This window comes from Micromys minutus, assembly GCF_963924665.1.
Source record: "Micromys minutus genome assembly, chromosome: 27".
NCBI classification, from domain to species: Eukaryota; Metazoa; Chordata; class Mammalia; order Rodentia; family Muridae; genus Micromys; species Micromys minutus.
The window spans coordinates 36,800,249-36,819,332 of record NC_137962.1 but is presented as its reverse complement, the minus strand read 5'-3'; the positions used below and the strand labels follow the sequence as shown (position 1 = coordinate 36,819,332).

The window sequence follows — 19,084 nt, the reverse complement described above, 5'->3', positions numbered from 1 at the left end:
TAGTATGGTGAGTGCTATTAACAGCTGAGCCATTCCTCGAGCTCCTGACGTGTTTTTAGGAGCTCTCATTGGTTTGGAGTTCATTGAGAACCTGCCTATCCCACTTTCCCATCATTGGGATTACAAGCGTGTGCCAGTGTGCCCAACTTTTTATTTTCTTCTTTTTCATGGTTCTGGGTCCTTGTGCATGTAAGGCAAGTCAAACACTTTTCTGACTAAATATCCCTCTAGGCCTAGACTGTTCATTCAACAAGATTTACTGGTGTGTCGAGTATAGCTACTGTAAGTTTGATGTGATAAGCAGGAACGCATTTCTTTATCTGCAGTAACGGAGATGGCGATCAGAAAAGAATGCAGTGTTGCTGGCCATGTGTAACTCAAGGGCGTGACCACAGTGTTCACAGTGTGTGTGGGGGGGGGGCTGATAGCTGTCAGGAGAGGTTTTCTCATCTCCATTCATAGTCCCTGCTGTAGATCTTATTTAACATGTTGACCTATGGAAATAAATCATGTCCCTCTGTGGTGTCTATAGGACAGGGAGGCCAGGAGTGGGCAGACATACTTCAAGGGCTATGGACACTTATCAAGACATATGTGTGGGCCCAGGCTGCTGGCTGGTAGGGCTGAGGATGGTGCAGTGAAACTTTTCCTGCTCTGACTGGGGAGCCATTGCGGACCACTGCTGCCAGTGTCCTCAGTGTGGCCAGCCTGCGTTCTGGGAGACTGATGTTGTTTAGCTAAACCCGAGGTTATGTATACGTGAGGGCAGGGTGGAAACAGGCTGTGGGAGACCAGTGTCAATGGATGGAGGAAGTGATAAAAATGGACCCCCAGAGCCAACTTCGAGGGTTCAAATCCCAGCTCTGTCATTTCTCACAGGGGGACCCCCGGTAGGCTGTTTCACCCCTCTGAGCTTCTGTTTCTTCATCTGCAAAATAGGGCTATAATTGCTCCTTCTTCCAGAGTACTGTAAAGACTAAGGTGATATTTCAGGCTCTGTGGCAGAAGCAAGCGTGTCCATGATGACTAATGTCAGCCTACTCAGTCTTGTCCTCAGATCCCTGGGCCCGTCCGACCACTGGGCTTCTCAGAGATGAGTCAGGTGCGGCTTCTGCCTTCAGGATCTATAACTGGGGAGTCAGGGACAGACACAGGATTGCAATCAGCTAGGATAAACATGGTGGCTCTAACAGGCATGGAGCACCAAGCTTGGGAGGAGTTGGGAGAGGAGACACCACAGTTGAGCTTTAAAGGAGCACTGGCCATGGAGGGTGCTCCAGTCAGAGGAGGCAACCTGATGGCACAGCATTGCTGGCATGTGACCTTCCAGGGGAGGCCAGGAGTGACCTGCTGTGCTGCAGTCACCAGCTAAAGAATGTGGACTTTGTCCTCTTGGTAAGGGTGTCACAGGAAGTTTTATTTGTTTGTTTAACTTGTTATTCTTGAGAAGTTGCAAAAATTGTACAGAGTCCCCTTCATCCAGTTTCTTCTAAGGGTGGCACCTTGTGTAGTTGATGTAAATTATTAAAACCAGAGAACTAGCCTTGGTACATCACTATATAAACTTATTCAGGACTCACAACATAGGGACTCTGTGTGTGTGTGTGTGTGTGTGTGTGTGCGTGTGTGTGTGTGTGTTCAACACATGTACATTTGAGAGGTTTTGAGAAGGGGAATGGCATTGGTGTAGGTATTAGACAGATGTCCCTGGCCTTCAGAGAGGGAGCAAATTGTCGGTGTTCACCGGTAAGAGATGATGACGTCCAGTGTGATTGCATGTGCTTGCCGAGAGAGATGCTTAGGAGGTTAAAGGTGGCAGGAATTGGGGTCTAACGAGACCGGATGATATTCAGAGCTCTGGCTAAAGCAGTGGACAAGAAGGAGGAGGGAGAGGGGAGGAGATGCTATGTTCAGTCTGGAATGTGTTTAGTGGGAGGAAGCCAGGTACAGCTGGGATGGGCATGAAGATTTTGTGGACAGAGAAGTAGGGTTTTGTTGTTGTTGTTCTTTTTGTTTCTTTGTTTTGGGGTTTTGCTGTGGAGCCTTGGCTATCCTGGAACCTTCTCTGTAGACCAAGATGGCCTCAAACAGAAGTATGTCTTTTTTTAATATTAATTTTAGTTTATGTGTATGAGAGCTCTGCCTGTGTGTACTGTGCACCATAATTGTGCAGTGTCCTCAAAGGCCAGAAGAGGGCGTCAGATCACCTGGAGCTGGAGTTGCAGATTGACAGCACCAAGAAGGGGCTGGGAACTGAAACCTGGTCTGATGGAAGAGCTGCCAGGGTGCTTATCTGCTGAGCCATCGCTCAGCCCCTCAAGCATGGGTCTTAAAGATAAATAGGGAGCTGGAGAGATAGCTCAGTGGGTAAGAGCACTGGATGCTCTTCCAGAAGTCCCGAGTTCAAATCCCAGCAACCACATGGTGGCTCGAAACCATCTGTAATGAGATCAGATGCTCTCTTCTGAAGACAGCTACAATGTACTTATATAAAACAAGCAAACAAACCTTTTTATAAAAAGATAAATAGGAATTGTCTGGGTGTGGGTAGTGGGTTCTAGTTAGAGAGCCTACAATGCAGTGGTCATCCATAGGCCTGGGCAGCAGACATCTAGGTGCCACTACCCAGAAGGTGAAGCTGAAAAATCTTTGCCCACTGAGGAGGGGGTACACTTGGCAGGAGGGTGGATTCCTGAGTCACCAGCATGACTCATGAGATCATGAAATGCAGGAGCTCGTCTGGGGACTGCATAGAAAACAGGAGCACTGTCCCTTCCACGGAGTCTCAGGAACACTGGCCTTGAGACCTGGGCAAAGAAAAGGTCACCAACAGAGACAGCCAAAGGATCCTAGAGGTGGCACCCCAGAGTCCAAGAAGAGGCAAGTTAAACTACCTCAGCTGCAAGGAGGTCCCTGGTTAGGAAGCCACTTGGCTAAAGGCATGAAGTAGAATTAGGTGGGAGTGAATGGGGTGGTGATGGTCAACTCTTGCTTCACCTGTAGTCGGGGCAGGGGGAGGGGTCATCATGGATTGTGCCTAAGGGAAGTCAGAAGCTGGGATTACTGTGAGCCAGGGGAGACTTGAGCTTTGTGGTGAGTGGGTGGGTTGTTCAGCTGGGCCTGCTTACTTGACAGCAAAGGTGCCGGGTGATGTGCACAGTGCATAGGCTCTAGGGCCAGGCCACCAGGGCTGGCATTCCATACACCAGCTCTGTCATTGTGGGTGGGGCAGTTAGCTTTTCTGTACCCTTGCATGTTCTCTGCAGAATGGGGGCTGCTAACAGTATCTGCCTTAGAAAGCTATAGGGGAGTTTTAGGGGAGCGAGGTGCCCAGGACAGCCCCTGCCCCCACGGGAGCCGCTCAGCAGCTTCGAGGACTACTGTGAGTGTCACTCTTTGAATGCAAGTCTTCCTTTATCTAGTCATGTAAAGTAGCTGGGTTCATCCTACCACCGTTAGCTTACCCTGGGCCGGGACCGTGAGATCTTCAAGCGGCCTGAACAATGCTTCCTGGACTAATGAACCGTGTCATGCTAATTATTCTCTTATTCATTCTCATCCCCTCCACACTCACCCCCATTTCAGTGCTGGGATCAGAACCCAGAACCCTGACTTTGAATACTGGAGCTCTCAGGCTCCTGGTTCCCGCCTGCCCTACTAAGTTGGTCCGAAGTCGTCATTTTAATTTTTATATCAGATTTTGCCTGTGGGAGAGTAAAAACACACAAACCCAGATGAGAAAATTATTCTGTGCCCCTTGCTGTCTAGCACATCTCTAGAGAAATACGAGATATGAAACATATTCTTTCAGACACCCCCACCCCCCGCTTGTGAGGGCTGGGAATCGAACCTGGGTCTTCTGGAAAACAGCCAGTGGCTTCAACTTCTGAGCCATCTCTCCAGCCATCAGTCCTTGCTTGTTTTGTGTTGTTGCTGTTACTGGTGGTTTTGTGTGTTTAATGAGACAAGATCTCAAGCTGTAGTTCAGCCTAGTGTCTGGCTCACTGTACAGTAGTTATAGTAATTGAGCCTTAAACTCCTGGTCCCTCTGCCTCTACTTCCAGAGCTGGGATTATAGGCATGTGCCACAACATCTGGCATGGAATATATACATACATGTGTGTGTATGTATGTATTATATATATAAACTATTATATGTGTATGAGTGTGTATAAACACAGGATGTGTGTGCCACAGTTGTGTGGTAGTCAGGGGACAACTTTAAAGAGTCATTTCTCTCCTTCCACGGTGGATCTGGAATCAAACTCAGGTACTCGAGATTTACACCCCACAGGTGACCGTAGTGCACAAAGGACTCTGAGATCTATGATCTTTTTTTTTTTTTTTTAAGTTAATTTATTGATTTGGAGACAGGGTCTCTTTGAAGCCCCAGCTGGCTTCAAGCTCATAGTGTCTACCTTTCTCTGTCTCTGAAACACCCTTCTCCCAGCTCCCATCCTTTGTGGCCAGGGCTTTGCCTAGAGTTACCCTGGGCCACCTAGAGAGCTGGGCCTGTTGACAGGGAGGAGTGGCTGAGGACCCATTAAGTGTTTGTTGCTAGAACTTTCTTGTGGTAGTGCCATTAAGAGCCCAGGGATCCTCCTTAATCAGTGCTTGCTTATGTGTTCTACCAAACCTCTATCTGCCATGTTATCTGTGAAATAGTCTATTTGTCAGTTTTACTCTAAGGCCTTTATACATAACACCCCTCAGTGATCCACATAGACCCTGGGACTGAATTAGGAAGAATGAACTAGGAAGAATACTTTTCTACAGGGAATCATATCAGACAGACATCTGCCTTGTGGCTAGAGACAGATGTCAAATACCCTATCAAAGCTGAAAGGGTCTCTGTCATTTTTGAGGGAAGGTCTGATGACCTGAGATCTGGTGTCCTAAAATGGTCTCTACTTGCTGACTGTATATCTTTTTGTTTTGTTTCTCTGTGTAGCCCTGGCTGTCCTGGAACTCACTTCAATAGACCAGGCTGGCTTTGAAATCAAATACCCACCTGCCTCTGCCTCCCAAGTGCTGGGGTCAATGACATGCTCCACCATGTCCAGCTCTGGCTGCCAATCTATGGACCATCTGAGCATCGTTTCTTTTATCTCTCAAATGTTAGTCATCATTCATGACTGTAAAACCCCAGGGACACCCATCCAGATTGATGCAAGGTGGCCAGGAGCCCTTACCCATGATGCTAGGAGAACTGAAGAGCAAATGGTCGTCTAGAAGGCTCCTGTCCAACACTGACAAATCTATTCCCATTTACCTTTCAGCCAGTTGTGGTGCTGGACACCTATAATCCCAGCACTTGGGAAGCAGAGGCAGGAGGATCACCCAAAACCGGAGGCTGGTCTGGTCTACATAACAAATGCTTTGCTAGTCAGAGCTACCTAGTAAGATTCATCCTAAGAAGAAATAGATAAATAGATCTAAACAACCAAACTAAAGGCCCAGTTCAACCCCCCTCACCACCACCCTGCCCAGTGCCATCTGTCACTTAAGTGTTATATGAGTCTATTCACTGCAGAAGTCTGGCTTCAGGTGCAGCTTGGGCACTATCTGGCTATGTCTCTAACTCAGCTGTGAGGCTGGCTGGGCTGCAGAAATATCAGCTTTCTCATTTTAAACAGCCGTGGTTGAGCTGAACATCCAGCAGAGGGGTTCTAATCTTCCAGTAGCTACCTCTTGGCTTCTGATTCAGCCACCTTGGAACTGTTGCTCGAGGTGACTGCTGGCTGTGTTTGCGACTGGGTCTACTGGATGTCAGGATGAGGACCGATATGGAGGTGTTTCTGCCTGCTGGGGTTTCCTGGAAGCCATGGACATCAGGGAAGTTGGTCAGGCTGCCCTCTAACTCTTTGTCCCCCTGCCTCAGCCTCTGAGTACCAGGATTACAGGCATGCAGTACTACTAGGGAATCTTGATTGGCTGAGGAGAGGAGACTCTTCAAACATCAAACACAGGGTCAGACAGGATTAGATGTGTCACTTTGAAAGACCCTCCCCAGAGTGTACTTGGGAAAGCTAAGGGACAATGAGAAAACTTGCCCAATATCTGGGAACAGTATAGGCTAGGGGGTAAGGACTGGCAGAGGCCAGTTGGTTGATGAGGTCCAACCACTGGGGGCTCAGCAGATGTGGATCATGGCCATGCCATGTGGTGCCTTTGTTCAGACCACAGGGATTTCTGCCTTCTACAGCTTCCCCTGCACAGGACTGGGCCCCATTGTGTGGTAACTGGTACAGCCTTGTCATCACCACCCAATTGTACTTCCAGGTCAAGCCTGACCCTGACCCCCTAACCCTTCGAAGCTACCCAGCTCCTAGTCAACACTAGTTGAGTGTGCAGTGGTAGGGCTGTTTCAAGGGCTGGAGGGAGATTGGTGCTGCGGAGGCCAGGAAGGAGTATGGCGGTTCGGGTGTAGGGAACTGTGGGAGTGGGCTTCAGGAATGAGAGAGGCTCACTCTGTAGACAGAGAAGCCAGAGCTGTCGAGGCTGGCCTCCCGCCTCAGACTGAATTATATGGTCAGGTGTCTGACCCAAGACCCACATGTCTTGCAAGAGGGAGGGTCAGTATGGTATCACGTATTTTCCTATGTTGTTTGGACTGTTATCTGTGCCAGGAACTCTGCACCTGTCACCTCCCAAATCTGTCATGATAGCCAGTGTGGCAGTATCTGTCATCAGTCCCAATCCCTGCTTGAGACACTGAAGCCCAAAGCCATAGTAAGTTCGAATGTTAGGCTCACACCTGTGTCTGAGGCCAGAGCCTTTCCACAGTCCCTTGATGTCAAACACACTGTTAGTGTCAGTGCCCTGTTGGTTTCTTGGCATATCAAGGGCTCCTTGGGGTGACAGCTATGTCCCCATCAGCTTACACATCCCCAAATCTAACTGCCGCACTGCCTGTTGAAGACGTAGATACAGATGTGCTGTGGAGAGAGAAGAAAACAGACATTCCCCTCCCCCCAGGGCCTCCTGGGCTGAGCTCCAGGCCCTGGCCGAGGCCCAGGCAAGCGGTACTCACTGCAGTCTACCTTGCCTGGCATTCTTCCTAGGCAGACACCACCGGGGCTCATTCATGGCTCAGAGGGGCTGCTGGTAGAAGAAAGCATACAGTGGGTTCAAGTGTAGCCCTAGCCACCGCCGACTTATGACCCAGCTGAGGTTTCCCTTGTGTGTGAGGGTGAGTGGGCTGCAGAGTGAACAGGAGCCTGACTAAGATAAGCGCAGGACCTGTGGCAGGGACCCCTCATATAAACAATCAGGGGCCCTCATATTGCTGTGTTCCTTCTCCTTGGTGGTCCTATGTTCCTGGTCCCTGATAGCACAGATGACAGGTTTAATGGTAAAACAGGTTTTTCCCTTAACTTGAGATGTTCCAGGCCCTGTGTATGCCCAGACCATTGTGTGGTGAAGGGCAGGCCCATGCATACATATCCCTTGCCCTTCAAGTTCACCACACAAATGAGACCAGTAGCTCACGGGTCTGCAAGGTGGCAGCATAGTCCCTGAGATGGCCTGTCACTCAAAAGACCACGTGAAACCTTTACCATGAAAAGATCGGGAGGGAGAGAGCCTTCTGACAGCCACAGGGTAGGGTGGGGATAGCAGCTACTCCCCCATCCCCCAGCCCTGTCACGTACACACACACATGCTGTCTGATTGATGGACTTATGCTCTCCCTGCAGACACTGATGGAGAGGCAGAAACGGAAGGCGGACATCGAGAAGGGGCTGCAGTTCATTCAGTAAGTGGGTAGTGGGCGGGTGGGTGTGGCTCTCCTTTTCCTCCTGGCTGAGCCCTGCTCAGTGTGCACTGGGCTGCTGAGAGGTGGGATGAGTTGGGAAAGGAGTCGATAAGGCAGAGGCCACTCGTCCACAAGTACATGTGCTTGTGCTGACTGGCCCTGGCTGCCCCTGGATCTTGTCCAGCATAACATTCTACGCTCAGCCTTTTCATCTTCTGCCCCAGTGAGCATCGTCTTTTCCCCTCCATGAGGGACCAGGAGACAAGCCCTGCCCTTCTCCCAGGCTGACAGAGGCTCAAGCTCTCCTGAGCCAATGCTCTCTTCCATAGGGAGCTGTAGTTTTAGCCACAGGAGAGAAAGTGTAGCCATTGGCCGAGTGACTTGCTAATGTCCGGTTGAGGAGTTGGCTGCTGGCAGTGGACCTGGCACTGGCTAACTGAGCATTTGTGTTAGCTCAGGAGAAGGGCAAAGCCTCCCAGACTGAAAGCACGTGAGGCCAATGCTGCATGACTTGCCCTGTGGGCCAAAGGTGGAAGTTTGGTTTGGTGAGGTCGTTGTTCCAGAGTGGCTGTTAATATCCTAGCAGCAGTCCTGTCCCATACAAGTCACCCTGACTTTGCCTTGTCCAGTCTGACTGTTTTCCTCTTGTCCTTTCCTAGTGCTGGGGACCTCCTAAACCCAGCCATGGCTCCCCCTGGCGTTGTAATTTAGAGCCCGGGAGTCTGGCTTTCCTTAGGAGAGGGCTGAGCTCCAAGGCTGAGGGCAGCTGCTGGCAGATTTTGCTCAGCATCTGCCTCTGGGAGAGTCTGGGTAAAATGGAAGCCCTTCCATCGGAACCGAGTGACTCCAAGGAGTCTGCTCACCTCTTACCTCAGCCACAGCTGCCTGACCAAGCCCATGAGCTTACCCTGTCCCACGTCTCTCTCTTCCCACTAGGTCAACACTACCCTTAAAACAAGAGGAGTATGAGGTGAGTGTCCGTGGTGGGTGGATGCAGTGAGGGTTATGTTCAGGGTGGAGGGCTGTCACTGAGTCAGGCTGGATGGAGACCTTCTTAGTCCCTTCGTACTGTCCTCGCACAGGCTTTCCTGCTCAAGCTTGTGCAGAACCTGTTTGCCGAGGGCAACGACCTGTTCCGGGAGAAGGACTACAAGCAGGCTCTGGTGCAGTACATGGAAGGGCTGAACGTGGCTGACTACGCCGCCTCCGACCAGGTGGCTCTACCCCGGGAGCTGTTGTGCAAGCTGCATGTCAACAGGGCAGCTTGCTACTTCACCATGGTGCGTCTGCCCTCCCCCACCCCAACCATGTCCCCACGTGCTCCTAGCCTAGGCTTGACTCCTCAGCCTCTTCTGATCTCTCTCCTTTATTTAAAAGACAGTGTCTCATTATGTAGCCCCGGCTAGCCTGGGATTTTCTGTGTAGACCAGGTTACCCTACAACACACAGGGAAACATACATTTTACCTCCTATGTGTTTGGATTAAAGGCATGGTTGAGTTTTTTTAAATATTAATTTTTATTTTACGTGTATTGCTGTTTTACTTGCATATATATCTGTTTACCAGGTACATGTCTGGTACCTATAGAGGCAGCTCTGTCAGTAAAGTAGTTGCCTTTACTGCTTTATAAGCACAAGAGACCTGAGTTCGGATGTTTGATTCTGAGAATACATAGGCATACACACACAAAAACATATATATACATATACACATACATACATGATGCATGCACATATATACATCCAACATATTCATATATACATACACACATATACTTACATATTTCTACATACATACATTCACCCCTCACACCCTTCCCCATATATGTGTGTGTATGTATGTATGTATGTATGTATGTATGTATGTATATGTGTATGTGTGTATCCCATTGAAGTTCATTGACTAGCCAGTTTTGTTTTGTTTCATTTTTTTGAGACAGGGTTTCTCTGTGTAGCCCTGGCTGTCCTGGAACTCACCCTGTAGACCAGTCTGGCCTCAGAGATCCACCTGCCTCTGCCTCTCAAGTGCTGGGATGAAATGCATGCATTATTACCACCCGCTCTGTCTAGCCAGTTTATCCAGTCAGTGAAATCAGTTCCAGTGAGATCATATTTTAAAAGATAAGATGGATTTCTCTGGCTCCTATGTGAACATCCCTGGGTGCACATACCTACAAATGTATCCATACAACACCAGCACCAGACAAACACACTAGCCATCGTTCCACCCAGACGAACTGACTTAGAATTTGAAGGTGAGCCTCTCCCTGATGGCATCTCTGTGAGGTGCTGCAGTCACTCTTAGCCCATGATGTTTTGAGCTAAGGGCAGAGAAGTCAACAGATCTGTCACCAGGCAGACTCACTGTTGTAGAGCCTGTGGCTCTCCTCACAGTGTCCTGCTAGTACCCACCACAGCCATTCATCCGTATGTCGTGTGTTAGAGGCTTGTTGCTGAGAAGAGGCAATTTCTATTCTTGTAAAATAAAACAGTTAATTGGGGCTGGCTTACAGTTGCAAAGGTTCAGTCCTTTCTCATGGTGGGAAGCACGGCAGTGTGCAGGCAGACATGGTGCTGGAGGAGCCAGAGTTCTATATCTTGAACTGCAGACAGCAGAAGGGACTGTGTGCCACACTGGGTAGAACATGAGCATAGGAGACTTCAAATCCCACCTCCACAGTGATGCACTTACTCCACCAAGGCCACACCTATTCCAACAAGGCCACACCCACTCCAATAAGGCCACACCTATTCCAACAAGGCCACACCCACTCCAACAAGGCCACACTTTTTCTCTTTCTTTTTCTTTCCTTTTTAAGATTTATTTATTATAAATAAGTACACTGTAGCTATCTTCAGACACAGCAGAAGAGGGCATCAGATCCCATTACAGATGGTTGTGAGCCACCATGTAGTTGCTGGGATTTGAACTCAAAACCTATAGAAGAGCAGTCAGTGCTCTTAACCACTGAATCTCTCCAGCCCAGTGCCACACTTCTTAATAGTGCCACTCTCTATGACCAAACACATGAGTCTGTGGGGACCAGACCTATTCAAACCACCACACACCATCAGAGTTAATGCTGCCCTCTCTCCCTGAGCTCTGTCTTGAAGCTCTTCAGCTTGGTCTCTGAGCCCAGGCCCCTTGCCGTTCCTCTGCAGGGAAATGAGGCTGATTTCTGTCCCAAGGTTCAAAGGAGCTGACCATTGGGCTGCCGGGTTGTTTCCTGCAGGGCCTGTATGAGAAGGCGCTGGAGGACAGTGAGAAGGCCTTGGGCCTGGATGGCGAGAGTATCAGGGCACTGTTCCGCAAGGCGCGCGCCCTCAACGAGCTGGGGCGCCACAAAGAGGCCTATGAATGCAGCAGCCGGTGTTCCCTCGCCCTTCCCCATGTGAGTGCTGCCCCCCAAGGGTCTGTCTATACTGGCCCTCCTGTGGTTTGCAGCAGCATTCTTCTGAGTCTCAGCTTCCTCCTTTGCTGTCAGAGGTTTGGGATACTGATTTGATGCTAGGGCGACGACATAAAGAGACCTCATCAGCAATAAAACAGAAAACTGCATGGCTTGATCCCTAGCATTACTAGAAAATAAAGACTAGGAACAGCTTGGCTCTGTGGGCTGTACCTATAATCCCAGGAGCTCAAGGCCGGCTGAAGCAAAACAGGGAGTTTCCCACCCTCGAGATAATATAGAAAAAGATTAAAAAAAAAACAAAAAAACAAAAAACTATCCCTTTGCCTCCCCCAAAATAAAAGGAAAAATAAAACGGCCTTGTGGTTCCCAGCATGTGACTTAGAAAGCCAGTATCACCCGAGATGTCCAGGAGCACAGCTCTGTGCACCCGGCAGCCTAGCCCACCAGGTGTATCTAAGCTTGTGTCCTGCCTTCTTCAGGATGAAAATGTCACTCAGCTGGGTCAGGAGCTGGCACAGAAGCTCGGGCTGCGGGTGCGGAAGGCCTATAAGAGACCCCAGGTAGGTGGGATTTGGGGTAGGCTTAAAGAGGGGTGATGGGGGTGGGGACTAGGCACTATATAGACCCTAAATAAGGTAGCCAGAGTCTGGTAAGGACAGAGGGAGTGACAGCAGGTGACCTTCCTCCCTGTTGGCTGAAAGCCCTGGAATGATCAGTAGGAGCTTGGGGAAGAGGAAAGAACAGCCAAAGCTCCCAGCTCACCGCAGACACCAGCTGTAAAAACACAGCCCCTCGGCTGCCCTAGCCGACTTTAACCAGGCTGAAGATGGCCCACGTGGACACTGTCGCCCTTCAGTTTTGTGTTCTTAAATGCCCCCTCATTGTGCCTGTCTGAATGTTCGTATCTGCCGGACTCCTTCACACTCACATACTGTCATCTGCCTCTCGTCTGGAAACTGCATGACGCAGAACATATGGCTTGAGTTTCTCTGGCCTGACCTTAAACACATTAGTGTGTGCTTCCACCCGTTTCCGCATCTGGAAGGCAGACAATTACGCCCACCGCAGGAGGCTCACGGGAAGACTGAAATGAGAACGTATGAGGTGGTGCCCGGCAAGTCACAGGAATGTGTATGTTTAGATGCTCTGCCTAGGCCACTCTTGGAAGATGAAAGAAAAAAAAGCGTTACTCTGGAAGTCAGAGCCAGCAGCAGTGGTAGTCCTGGTGGGAGGGAGCCACAGCTGGTGTCAGGGTCTCTGTGTTGTCCTGACTGATAGAATCTTAATCTTAATCTCTGTCCACTTCTCCCCAATTTCTGGCAGGAATTGGAAACGTTTTCTCTGCTTAGTAATGGCGCCCCGGCTGGCTTAACAGATCAGGTAGGAAGGGGTCTGAGACTCCAAATGTTTCCCCCAACTTCATACTAGCCTGTCTTCTTCATCCATTCCTCTGAGCTACGGATTCACCCATTGGGGTAACCCCAAGCAATAGACCACAAACATTCCCATGTCTGGCACAAGGCCCCCAGCCCCTACCATACTACTCCTTACTGGTACGTCTAACCACATCCACAAAGGTCAGGACTGGTCACGGTTATGTGGAGTTTGTGAGAAGTCCAAGCGGAGTGGAGAAGATAAAGCCAAGCCTGCTTCAGTACAGAAGACATTTGAGAACTCATGAGCACGCACCAGGTAGTGTTTAGACCTGCTCCTGGTGTCCTGTGGTGTCTACAGGAGAGTAGACGCAGTGTAGAAGATGAACAGTCACACGTGAGGTTCAGCTGCTATGTCCCCCACAGGCTTCTCCAGCACAGGACTCATTTCTCTGGCCAGTTGGTCCCTCTGTGTGTGTGTCCAGAACTGGGTGGCCTAGGCTTGTTCACCAGAAGTTCTCAGTATTTACAAGGCATAGTCCTCTGGAGCTTAGAGCGCAAGACAAGACAAGGCAGAGCCAAAGCAACCTTTTTGGGAAGCATTTTCCCCCAGCTTTAGCCAGGTAGGGAAGGAACAGGATTCACAGGCCCTGGAGCTGAGGCCCATAATCAGGAGAGGAAGAGACCACTGGTATAGTTGGTTCATCCAAAGGGTTCAGGAGAGTGAGCTCTGTAGCTGCGTGTGTTGAGGGTCAGATCTTGAAAGCACCCTTTCTCTTAGGTAGCTACTCCATCCCTTCCCTCTGTGTTTTGGCTTTTTTTTTTTTTTTTTTTTTTTCTTTTTTAGGCCTTTTATTGCTAAGTGAATGTTACTAGTATGGGTTCTGTGCAAGAGGACTTGGGAGAGAGAAACCTGGACAATATGAGCGGCAGGAGGGCTGGAAGTCATTTGTTCTGCAGGGCCTAGGGAGCACTGTCTTTAAAAGCATTCATGAGGCCTCCTCATCTCATTCGCCTCCCCTCTCCACCTCCTCACTCCAGGCAGGTGTAGCCCTGCCTATCCAGGCTCCATCCAGCCTGTAGATCAGGCCGACCTAGAACTCAGAGACTGGCCTGCCTCTGCCTCCCAAGTGCTGGGATTAAAGGTGTGCGATCACCCAGACCCCCTCACTTCCTTTCTGTGTACATGCCCTGGCCTATGCAACTTATCTCTGATCTACAAGCACTGCACGTATTCACTGTGGACAGGCTCAGGGGTGGGGCTGGACGAGCTCCTGTCTCCAGGGAATGGACAGAACAGGCAGGGTCAGGGCAGGCTCTAGACAGCCCTACTCTGACCCAAGAATTGCACTCTTGACCAATTTTTGGGCTGTGAAACATCTCCCAGAGTGCTGGCTGAGCAAGGTAGGTGAGGCAGGGTCTGGATGGATGGTACTGCAATGGTTGCTACTGCTAACCATAAAGAGGGTCGCTAACAGTGAGTGTCTGAGCCTTCTCCCAGCCTCCACAGAAACAGGAAGGACATAGGGCGGGCCATCTTGGGCCTCAAAGGATGATAAAGGCATCAGGGAAAAGAGAGTGCGTTCAGGTTAGAGGGATGCCTTGTGGCAGAAACAAGGCAGAAGAGTTCACTGGGGATCAAGGAGAGAGGTTTGCAAGCCAACCGAGTGTGCCAGGCATGCCTCTGAGGTGCCCCATCTCTGTAACAGTTCTAGGCAGTCTGGCTGTTGTATCCTCTCTTTAAAGACAAGGAAACAAGTCCAGATAGGGTGCTGACTTGGCCAGACCAGAGAGCAAGCACCCGCCCCCCCCCCCCATCCCAGACAGAGCTCTGACCCCATTACTCTGCAGCCGCAGAGTCTGGACTCTCCGGAACCCCCTGAGGAGGAACCGTGCCTGTGGTCTACGGAGCGTCTGACTCCAGGCCAGGTTGCTGCCTGACCTGTGAATTCTGTTCCATCTTTAATGGGGATTGGATCCCACCTCAGATGACATTCTCCTTGGAGGGATCAAAGCTTCCTGTGAGGCTGGGGGCTGAGGCTGGGGGAGGGTACACATTCCTCTTTGAATTAAAAAACATTTGTGATGTGGAAGGCTTGGTAAGATCCTTGTCACAACCTTTAATCCCAGTAGTTGGGAGGCAGAGGCAGATGGATCTCTGAGTTCAAGGCCAGACTCATCTACATAATGAATTTCAGGGCACCCAGGGCTTTTGAGACCCTGTCTCAAAAATAAAACCAAAATAGCCCAAAACCCTTGCCTCAGGGTATGGATGGGACTCTACCCTTTTCCAGGTATCTGGAAACCAAGACTCAGAGGTGTACCCCTTGCCTGTGACCATTGTTCCCCTGAAGTGTACCTACTAGGCTAGTTTACCCCACACCTCTTCTAGCCCATACTTGCTCCGACCCTAGCTGAAAAAACCCAACCCACTCATGATAGGCAATCATTCCTCGGTGAATGGCCCTCGGTTTAGCCATGTGAAGTGTGCTGGGCCCTGAGGCCATTCCGCCCTACGTCTTTCCTCTCACAGGGAACTTCTAACGGATTGGGATCAATAGATGACATCGAAACAGGTATGTCTCAGCTGTGTAGGGTTGGGCACCCGAGGGGTTTCCCTGAGGCCGGACAGGAAAGAGCTCAGCTCACTCCTTCCTCATCTTGCCCCTGTCCTTCATGCTTGGCTCTGTTGGACACCTCCCATTAGAGTCCTCACTTCCTAGTTCCTTTTCTCTGTTTGTGGCTATATGTAATAGAACCAGAAGCTTGAAGAATGAAATGCATTGCTAGCCCCAGAGGAAGGTGACAGTGGTGGATATTTGAGGAGAGCCAAGGCAACCAGAAACCCCCCACAGCTCCAGGCTGTCTTTCCTCCTTGACTGCCTCTGAGCCATTGCCACTGGGGCAGAAAATAGGGAAACCAGGTCCCTGTGGAACAAGGGAAGAAAGGAAGATGTTAGCTTAGTGACTAGGCAGCACCCCCACCACACAGAGCCCTTTCACCTACTGAGCTCACTCCCTCCACAGACTGCTACGTGGATCTCCGTGGCTCCCCAGCCCTGCTCCCCTCCACTCCCACAATGCCTCTGTTCCCTCATGTCCTGGACCTACTGGGCCCCCTGGATGGCAGCAGCAGACCACTCCCTAGCGCTGAGTGCCTGGATGACTTCTCAGATGGGGACGTGTTTGGTCCAGAACTGGACACCCTCCTGGACTCTCTGGTGAGCCATGCTGCTGACTTCTTATTCTGCCCCTTGAAGCCTCTCACTTAGAACGCCATGGTCCCATGAAGAGGCAAGGGAAGGGCCCCATCTTCACCTCTCAGTCGGGAAAATAGAGGGCCTTGGGAGGGTCTTGCCAGAGTCTACAGATCCCGGGAGAGATCAAGCAGAGCCCCCAGTTCCTCTTCATGAGCAGTCACTGTCAGGCTATGGTTCCTGGAATGCCACACCCACATGGGGTTGGATGGTTATGTACTTGTCTGACCCCTGGCTCTGTCCCCACTTTGCAGTCTCTGGTCCAGGGTGGTCTGCCTGGCAGTGGTATGCCTAGTGAGCTGCCTCAGCTGATCCCCGTGTTTCCTGGTGGGACCCCACTCTTGCCACCTGTGGTGGGTGGCTCCATCCCCGTGTCCAGCCCACTGCCTCCTGCCTCCTTTGGCCTTGTCATGGACCCCTCCAGGAAGCTGGCTGCTTCTGTGCTGGATGCCCTTGACTCTTCAGGGCCCACACTGGACCCCCTGGATCTGTTACCATACTCTGAGGCTCGGCTGGATGCCCTTGACAGCTTTGGGTCAGCCCGAGGCTCCTTGGACAAGCCCGACTCCTTTCTAGGTGAGACCTTGGTGGGCACTTTCTCTTCTCCCTTGACAGTGCTACTTCATCTCTGATCTCCGGAGCTCTGCACCTCCACAGCACATGCCCAAGTGCCAATCATAGCCCAGGACAGTACATACTGTCATCTCTGCTGCGCTCAGCACTGCTGGTGCTGGAGCCTTAGCTGGGTGTCTCACTCTAGATCAAACAGTAAAGATATGTTGATGATTCTGTCTGGTGTTCTGCCCACCGCCCCAGAGCCTTGGACCTCCAGACTCAGGTCCCATGGAGATTATCCCACCACAAGGTCAGGGTACAAGGTCATGAGCTCCGTTAGCCCTTCTCTGCGCTGGGAACCAAGGACATAGGCAATTGAACAGGCCTTGATAGGGTTGGCTTTTAGAGATCATTCGATGGCACGGGTAGACAGGAGCCAGGGTTTCCTTCTGGTTTTCCTCTGATGGCTCAGAGGCATGGCATCCGTATGGTAAAGGATCTGGGCCTGGCTGCTAACTGGAGTTTCTAGGAGAATGTGGGTAAGCCATGCTCTCACTCAGCCAGGCTACAAGTTTGGACATTCTACCTACCATAGGCAACAAGAAGCCTCAGGAGGCATAACAGCAAGGGTAGACATGTTGGAGCCACTTTACTCCAGGGCTGTGGCCATGAAAATAGGAGGGTGAGCCCACAGAACTTCTCTGAGGTAGAAATTATAGGGCCGTCCCAGAAAGGCCCTTTATGCCCTCTGTGCTAGGGCACATAACCCCTGTGTCTTCTCCTTTCCTAGAAGAGAGCAGCTCACAGGACCACCGACCCCCAAGCAGTACTCAGAAGCTAGCCCCCTCGGTGAGTGACTTGTGAGCCCCAGACCAGACCTCTGATTCATCCTATGGTTATGAGATGCTGCACTGGTGAGACGCTACACTCTTCAGGAGGGGTACCTTCAGAACGGCCCTTGTGCTGGAGAACACATTTAGAGTACTTCTTATCTCTTACGTTAGAACGAGGCTCAGCAGCCGTGAGTGACATCACATCTCTGATCTCCAGGCTTAGTCTGTTCTAGGTTCAGAAATGCACTGGACCACGAGTTAGCAGCAGGTATGCAGACTTCAGCTTAGATACTAGCTGTGTGGGTCCTAGAAAATCTTTGGCTCTCCCTGGGTCTTCTCTCCTGTCTGCTAATGTCTGGGACACTTTGGGGAGAGGATCAGGCCCTTAAGCAGGCCTACTGAAAATTTTCTGCTTTAATTCAAGGAAACATTGTGGAGCCAAGATGGCTTCTCATTGTCCAGGGTCTTCTGAGGGAGGTCATGGTGCTTTGGGCTCTTATATTACAATACCAGGCCTGGGAAGATGTAGAAGAGGGTCCTAGGATACTGTCCTGATACTGGGTAGGACAGATTGGAGTAGGGGTCAAAAGACATACCTATTCTCACTGCCTTGGCTGGCCCTGGTGGTCCCAGGTACCAGCAGGGCCAAAGATGGCCAATGTCTTTCCATTGTAGCCGGAGCCCTCAATGCCCAACACCGCCCTGCTCATCAAGAACCCTCTGGCTGCCACCCATGAGTTCAAGCAGGCCTGCCAGCTGTGTTACCCCAAAACAGGTAATTCCACATATGCAGCAATACCCCTCTGCCCTAGAAATGCCAGGAATCTCAGGAGTATGGAGGCCACATTACTGTGTGTTAGTGGGAGATTCCCATAGGAAGACAAGGCCCTCCTCTGCAGGAAGTGAAGGGGTGAGCCCCGACTGGGACCCGCCCTCTCTCTGCAAAGTGTTTTCTTCACAATTCTAGAAACACTAAGTTGGGTTGGGCAGATTCACCATTAATTAGGTCCAGGCCTGTTAGGGAAGTCACGTGGGTTCCTGGGAGAGCTTCCCAAGTCCTCTTTCCCTGCAAGCACATGCCAAGGGAGATTCGATGGGAGCTTCAGAGACCCAGATGAGAGCATGTGGGTTTTCTGAATTTGCATCCTTGTGTACCTTGCCCACAGGCCCCAAGGCCGGTGACTATACCTACCGCGAGGGCCTGGAGCACAAGTGCAGAAGGGATGTCCTCCTTGGCCGGCTCCGGAGCTCGGAGAACCAGATCTGGAAGCGCATCCGGCCCCGGCCCACCAAAACCAGTTTTGTGGGCTCCTACTACCTGTGCAAAGGTGGGTGGACCACAGTGGGGCTGGCTGGTGCGAGCAGGGTTCAGCTCCTCCCAGATCTACAGCAGTGACCCCAGGAGAGATGGGAAAGCTTTGATAAAGCCCGAGTCCAGTGTGAGAGCAAACATCTCTCTTGACCTTGTCTAAAGACAGAGGTCATTCAGGATATCTCATGGAGCTGGAGCCATGTGGTGGCCTGCACCATCCCATGTGAGGGTCTCACAGTCCATACAGCAGTGCTTACACCCTGCAGGATTTCAGACTGGATGGGCAGAGTCCCGGAAAGCACATAGGAGAGGCTTGCAGACAGCAACTGTTTTTAATGACCACATTCTTTTCCTTGCCCTCACTTCTGCCACATAGAAATCTGGCCAGTACCAAACAGACGTTTTTGGTTTTCTTCAGTTTCCCTGAACAGTCACAAGCTTAAGCACATCTGTACTTCAGCCCTCATTTGCCCCAAACATCTGCATATAACCTTTTGGCACTCAGCATCCACCCCAGGCTCCTTTGCCTTCTCACCCATCTCATGGCAATCATCCACGTAGACCTTCCAGACCATTCAGTGTCTT

General features: G+C 50.8%; 1 protein-coding gene across 2 annotated transcripts in view; it reads left to right on the top strand.

Annotated features, from left to right (window-relative positions):
• Window positions 1–19,084, top strand: part of ZC3H7B (zinc finger CCCH-type containing 7B) — a 46,747-nt gene that overhangs the window by 11,130 nt on the left and 16,533 nt on the right. The window contains exons 2-13 of one of the 2 annotated variants that reach the window (XM_080939647.1): window positions 7,698–7,756; window positions 8,693–8,726; window positions 8,839–9,036; window positions 10,990–11,148; window positions 11,649–11,729; window positions 12,493–12,549; window positions 15,076–15,118; window positions 15,570–15,763; window positions 16,054–16,375; window positions 17,148–17,203; window positions 17,863–17,962; window positions 18,354–18,515. In XM_080939647.1, coding sequence (XP_080795773.1) covers window positions 7,704–7,756; window positions 8,693–8,726; window positions 8,839–9,036; window positions 10,990–11,148; window positions 11,649–11,729; window positions 12,493–12,549; window positions 15,076–15,118; window positions 15,570–15,763; window positions 16,054–16,375; window positions 17,148–17,203; window positions 17,863–17,962; window positions 18,354–18,515 — 1,459 coding nt within the window. In that variant the 5' untranslated portion in view covers window positions 7,698–7,703. Of the gene's footprint in view, window positions 1–7,697; window positions 7,757–8,692; window positions 8,727–8,838; window positions 9,037–10,989; window positions 11,149–11,648; window positions 11,730–12,492; window positions 12,550–15,075; window positions 15,119–15,569; window positions 15,764–16,053; window positions 16,376–17,144; window positions 17,204–17,862; window positions 17,963–18,353; window positions 18,516–19,084 lie in introns of both variants that reach the window. The other variant, XM_080939646.1, reaches the window with a different exon arrangement.